At 46.6% G+C, this 6,027-nt stretch overlaps 2 protein-coding genes across 2 annotated transcripts in view; both read left to right on the top strand.

The window, feature by feature from the left end:
* LOC104285941 overlaps positions 1 to 4,145 on the top strand; it is a 9,036-nt gene extending 4,891 nt beyond the window's left edge. Inside the window, exons 4-6 of the mRNA XM_009884469.1 lie at positions 7 to 85; positions 164 to 356; positions 2,074 to 4,145. Of these exons, the coding sequence (XP_009882771.1) occupies positions 7 to 85; positions 164 to 356; positions 2,074 to 2,171 (370 nt within the window). The 3' untranslated portion in view covers positions 2,172 to 4,145. The remainder of the gene's footprint in view (positions 1 to 6; positions 86 to 163; positions 357 to 2,073) is intronic.
* LOC104285875 (profilin-1-like) lies at positions 158 to 4,145 on the top strand. Its single transcript, XM_009884379.1, has 2 exons — positions 158 to 356; positions 2,074 to 4,145. Exon 2 carries the CDS (start codon positions 2,276 to 2,278, stop codon positions 2,483 to 2,485), a length of 210 nt encoding a protein of 69 aa, XP_009882681.1. The 5' UTR covers positions 158 to 356; positions 2,074 to 2,275; the 3' UTR covers positions 2,486 to 4,145.
* Positions 4,146 to 6,027: the final 1,882 nt, after the last annotated feature.

Here is a 6,027-nt window from a genome sequence, read left to right as displayed (position 1 = left end):
CGGCAGAGCCCGGGTAACAAAGCCCTGCGCTGCGGAGCCATTCCCGGTGCGAGCACGGGCAGACCGACTGTCTGAGCCGCTCCAGGCGAGACGGGGCGCTTTCTCCATAGAAATGGAGCAATAAAATACTGCCGGGCTAACTCGGGGCTTTTTTCTTTGACAGCCGGTAGAAATAGATATGATTGTAGGAAAAGACCGAGAGGGTTTCTTCACCAATGGTCTGACCCTCGGTGCGAAGAAGTGCTCTGTGATCAGAGATAGCCTGTACGTCGATGGCGACTGCACAATGGACATCAGGACAAAGAGTCAAGGTGGTGAGCCGACGTACAATGTTGCTGTAGGCAGAGCCGGCCGAGGTAAGCGTGGCTTTCTTCGCTTTCAGATCGCTGAATTAGGAATGTGACCGTAAGCGTAGAGCCCAGCAATTAAGAAGACCAGGGTCCTGTATTTAATGGCTATTTTCAGGAAGTGGCGTGAGGGGGTGGATGGCCGTGGTCTGGCTGACTAACTAGATTTCCGCCTCGGACTCGCGCTTGTCCCTGCTCCCCACCTGTGATGGCAGCTGGGCGCTAGGCTGTGCAGTGGTTAAGCACATCTCTGACAAACAGGAAAGAGCAGACTATGGCTTGACGTAAGCTCGCCAAGTACACGGTAACTCGGTATCTAGAGCTTACGGGAGGACACCGCAGGGATCTATTAATGATTGGCAGCAAAACTAGCTTTTGCTTTGTAAGCTTCTCAATGGGAAGTTTATTCTGCAAAGATGTGCATTCCTTATACGAGCTACTCCTACTTGCCTTTTAACAAGTTCTGCGCTAACTCCTCTCGCCCTTCCTATTGAGCTCTCTGAAGTCTGTCTTCAGGCAAAAAAGCCCATCCGATTTGGTATCGTTGAGAAACTTGCTTTATGCTAGTACGCCTGCTCCTGGTGCTCCTCATTTAACTTCTAGTAAAACCCTTCATGGGGAAGGCACTAGGTTTGGATATAAAAAACGTGCCTCAAAACGCTGGCTTACGAGTAGCACGCCTCGTGTTCAAAATATCTGGCCTGGCGTTTTTTGGCTGGCTGTGGAACAAATTGGTGAGCAACAGACTTTTGCTTATCAGTATAAAACCAAAACTAGAGCAAAATTTGTCCATAGGCCAAAGCCAGGTGGCAGCGATACAGGAAGAACGCTTCCGGCACTCAAGTGAAACAGGCAGAGTTCTGACTCTGCTGCTGATTGTGAAATGCCAACAAGAACTGTCTGTCTTAAGGTTTTTGTGAGCAAATTGCTATGGAGATACACAGTCACCTGTAGGCAAGCTGACTGCAGTATTTCCAATCACGGTATTCTGAGCTGGGGAAACAATTACGATGCTTGTGGAAGCAGCACAGCGTTTATTGTGTCTGTGTACCTGCTGGTGACCTCTGCTGGCAACTCGCGAGTGGTGTTTGCTGGTTGAGGAGCCTTCGGATGTTCTCAAAATTGTGGGAATAGAGAGAGGGTCAGCATTAAAATCTTCCCTGCGTTTTGTCTTATGCAAAAATCATGTTTTACAGTTGTATTGTTGCATGAAAAGTCTCAGCCCAAGTCTGACCCCATGGGCTGTTTGCTAGCATCGAGGCAGTTGCGCTGGTTCTTACGCCGGTGGCAGCCACAGCAGATAAGAATACAAGAATATTCCCTCTACCGCTCCTCAGAGTCACAGCTCTTTGCATATACCTCCACTTTTGTTCCTGACAACACTCCTTTTTTCCCGTTTTTTTAAGATGCAGCCAGGGTTTCCTGGCTGGGTGATGACGGGTGGTGCTGATGCTGGAGAGGCATGGTGATGCTTTTTTGAGATAGCTGGTGGCATTTTTCTTAGCAGTGAACTCTTGTGACTTACCTGGTTGTGTAAAACCCCTGAGGATAACTCACGCCTTCTCCCAGGCCCGTCTACATCCGTATTTTTACAAAGCTCCTGTTAAGCTAGCTTAATACCCAAATACTAAATCTTGAATTTGAGTGTGTTTATTGCACTGCCTAAAACTTGCATTATTTCCTTGTCTAACACACTCTTTTAAAACTTTTTTCTTTTCTCTTTCAGTCTTGGTCTTTGTAATGGGCAAAGAAGGGGTCCATGGAGGCGGATTGAATAAGAAGGCATACTCAATGGCAAAATACTTGAGAGACTCTGGGTTCTAGTTGCTAGGCAGACTGTTAAGTATTAGGGGAAGATTGCTATTAAACTTTCCTGGCGGTGAGCTTTAAACCTTACATTCTGGAAACTTTATTAGCAATGCAGGGTGATGGGGTATGAACCTGTGTCTCCTTTGTATCCCTTTGTTGGTGGGGAAAGGTGTTATTTTTTTTTTTTCTTTAATTCTGTTCATTTCTGTTTTGTTTCCTTGTGTACTCCAGCATTGGTTATAGTCATGGGAAAGGAAGGTGTCCATGGAGGGACACTCAACAAGAAAGCATATGAACTGGCTTTATACCTGAGGAGGTCTGACGTCTGAGCAGCCTCTCCCCATCCACCTAGCAACTGTCTTCACCACCACCCAGTTGTGTTCAGTGCTACCAGACTGTAGATGGTAGTTTGTGTTTTTTATTTACCCATTCCCTAATGTCATAATTCCAGTTACCCTTTGTTCATTTATATGTTAACCACTGTATGTAACCAAGCCCAGTACCTGGCACCATCACTGCACCACAAAGATGATATGCATGATACCTTGAAAAACTCTTGGGAGGGGAATATGCCAAGCGTAGGCTTTGCTTTGTCTTAGCAATTAGTGTGATATTGACAACTAAAACAACTTAAGTACTAAACAAGGTGCCGATTGTACAATCTAATTTGATCAATGCCTCTTCAGCACTTTGAGCAATTACACAGCTCACTAGTCTTCCTTTCATAGAGCATGGTTGGGAGGAAAAAAGTGCATGCATATCTTTACTTCTGTCCCTCTTTTTTTTTTTTTTTTTCTTAAAAAAATCCACGTTTGTTTGCTTACACCCATTTTTATAGTGCCTGGTTTGTTTAACCAATTTGCCACTCAAAAGCTATTAATGTTACATTAGTTTTGTCGTTGCACTTCACTGTAGGCTGAAGTCTTTTTATTTTTTCTTCACGATGTCTGAAGCTCGTACTGCTTAACAAGTGCAATCACAAAACTAAGGAAGGGTACAGATGCACTTCCTCCCATGACCTTAACAGCACCATCCCGAGTGAATCCCCAGAGACATTCCATCATTGCAATAGCTCAGGCACTTTTTTTTTTTTTTTTTTGCCAGCTCCTGTTCTGTAGTTGAGCTGTAAAAGGCTGCCATTGTGGACATTAGCTATCCCAACATAACCATCTGGAGTGTGTCTGGTTTCAGTTTTTCATAGGACCAATTTTAATTTGCAGCTTGGGGGTCGTGGGTATTTTTGTTTTTTCTGTTTTTTAATATGAAACTGCAATGTCATTGTGGAAAACTGCCACCTTCAGCTACACTGGGAGCGCTGACCGACTCTGGTCTTTCTGCCAGATCACTTACTGGTAAAGAGTTTTGCTGCTCTGAAGCCTGTTTGGATGAAGGTCGGTAGTTTGAAAGCTAAACTGTCAAAATTATGCCATTTCAAATTTAAAAATCTTTTCATTTGGCCTGTCACACCCTTGCTGCAGAAATCACGGAGTGAAATGCCTTGTGCACGAGTCATCTGAAATGTCTGTAACCAAATGCTGAGTTCAGGCACGGTACTCACCTGTATGTCCATTCAGAGAGAACTGCAGAACTCTGTATACAAAAGAATAAATGGGAGATGGTATTGGTTGGAATAACTGACTTGGCTGTCTTGTGATGAATTTTTTAATATGTATTCTGTGCCATACTATTGTTTAAAAAAAAAAAAATGAACTGTTGCTATTGTGAGATGGATTTTAACTGACTACGAGGGTTTCTTTCGAATGGCACTACTTTAGGGACATTCTAGTATTTGCTTCTATTGTTGGGCCTTGTGGATAATGTACAGATTTAAACAAATTCTTGTTGCTGATTTGTCCATTTCTTTCCCTGCACTTTGTTACATCTGGGATACAGTCTAACTCATCTGATTTAATATGCATTTCAAAAAATGCCATAACTATTAAAAACACCTTGTTTACAGACAGATGAAATAAATTTATTCCAACCAAACAAGATCAGACTGTTGGTGACTTTTTTTCCCCCCACAGGGATCCCCCGAGGCCCTCGCCGTGGCGTGGCTGACTGCGTGAGGCCAGAAGTGCAGTTTTTGGTTCTGTAGGGCAGCACTACTCTGCTGATACAACTTAGTCGAAGTCTGAGCAGTCTTTCGGGTAGACCTGAATTAGGAGATGATTTCTTGTCACTTAACTCCACATTTCTCTGACTCTGTGGAGGGGGTTCCCCTGCCCTGTGAATACCTGCTCTGCAGTCCCTGGAAGCGAAGCTGGAGGAGACCTTTGCCACGCAACCTGTTCCTCAGGGTGAGAATGTGCCCTCCTTGAAGAGGAGGGGAGGAGATCTAAGGTCTGTTACCCCGCAGAATCCCCCCTGCCTTTTGGCACTTCTGCCACCCACGAGCTCTGCAATGGGCCCTGTGCCCAAGTGCCTTCTGAAGGGCGGCACTGGTGAGATACAGTCGTGGCCAGTGGGGAAAAAGAGAAGCCCCAAGCGCAGGAGGTCGATCTGCAGCTCGGGCTGCGCCTTTCTGAGCCCTGACAGGGCCAGTTCTGTGCTGCCCGGGCACAGCCCTTAAATGCCTTTGTGCTCCCCCAGCTTCACCGTGTGTCGCAGCCGCTCCTCTCCGGTGCCTGCCCCGGCTGCTGTCCAGCTAAAGCCTTCACACACTACCTGTTTCTCTTCTCTGAGTACCTGAGCTGCTCGGTGTCCGAGCCGACCCTTCCCGCCCTGCTGGAACAGACCAGACCAGCCCCCGGCCCCGAGCAAGTGTAGTGCAGAGGGTGCAAACCTCTCACTTCCCCCATAACCTTACGTGAGTGCATGAATCCGTGTTTTGCTCTGCATCTAAGTGTTGTCTAATGAAGATTGCACTCTCAGTCTGACAGCAGGATTTTAGTTTGGTTTGCTAGGGGCGAGGGGATGGGGTGTCCCATTCCGTAGCTGGAATTCATGGCAATGGCAGCTGTGAGGTAGGAGTAGCCATCAGCAGCGCACACCAAGGATCTTCCATCCTGTTCCATCTTTATCTTACCATCGTTCCTGCTGGAGCAATTCCCCTCTCCTGAGCAGAGAGTGTCGTGCCACCACTGTGCTCTTCCCTGGCAAATGTTAGCTGTTGCTCACGTTACTTTTCCAAATGCATTTCTTGAATTTCCACAGCAGAATGGTGTCTCTCGACACCCGAGCTCGGGTCTACCTAAAATACCTTTCTTGAATAACCTGGACTCCCAACAAATTTTACATTTAACTCCCATTTCCAGATTAATAAACAATTTAAATACAAAGGGTTGTTTTCCCATGCTAAAGGTTTGAATGCTAATTGTGACCTAGGTCAGAAATGTGCATTAAATTTTTTTCCTTGCAAAAAATTACTGGAAGAGATACAGTGAAATACTGTCTCAGGCTTTACAAAGTTTCATGCGAGTAACCGATTTTACCTGCTGAATTCAGGTCCGATGCAGCACTGTGCACCTCCTGTCCTCCTCTCACCCCGGGCAGGATCGCACCCGCAGGGCTTCCTCACTCACGCAGCTCCAACCACTCCAGCGGGTGCAGAGCGCAGGCGGCTGTACCACCTCCCACCGTTCCACCACTCCGCAGGCAGTAAGAGGATTCGTACGTTGGGGCAGTGAAGATGCCCGACCTGTACAGTTCTCGTGGATTTTGTGCTCATGGTTTGTTCCCTCTTTACCCTCTTGCTAGTCCACGAAACACCCATTTCTGGAAGCTCTGCTCACGTACAGCTGGCTTCAAGAGCTGCTAGCTGCTCGGCTTCCAGTAGAGCTCTCCAACCCCCAAACTCACTCCCTAGGGTTGACAGCGCCTGCCCTTTTCTAAACAAGCTCTCGGGTTGCTCAGACTGTTCAGAAGAGCG

This window comes from Charadrius vociferus, unplaced genomic scaffold (genome assembly GCF_000708025.1).
Source record: "Charadrius vociferus isolate BGI_N301 unplaced genomic scaffold, ASM70802v2 scaffold104, whole genome shotgun sequence".
Classification (NCBI taxonomy): Eukaryota; Metazoa; Chordata; class Aves; order Charadriiformes; family Charadriidae; genus Charadrius; species Charadrius vociferus.
This window is presented reverse-complemented; position numbering and strand designations above follow the sequence as displayed.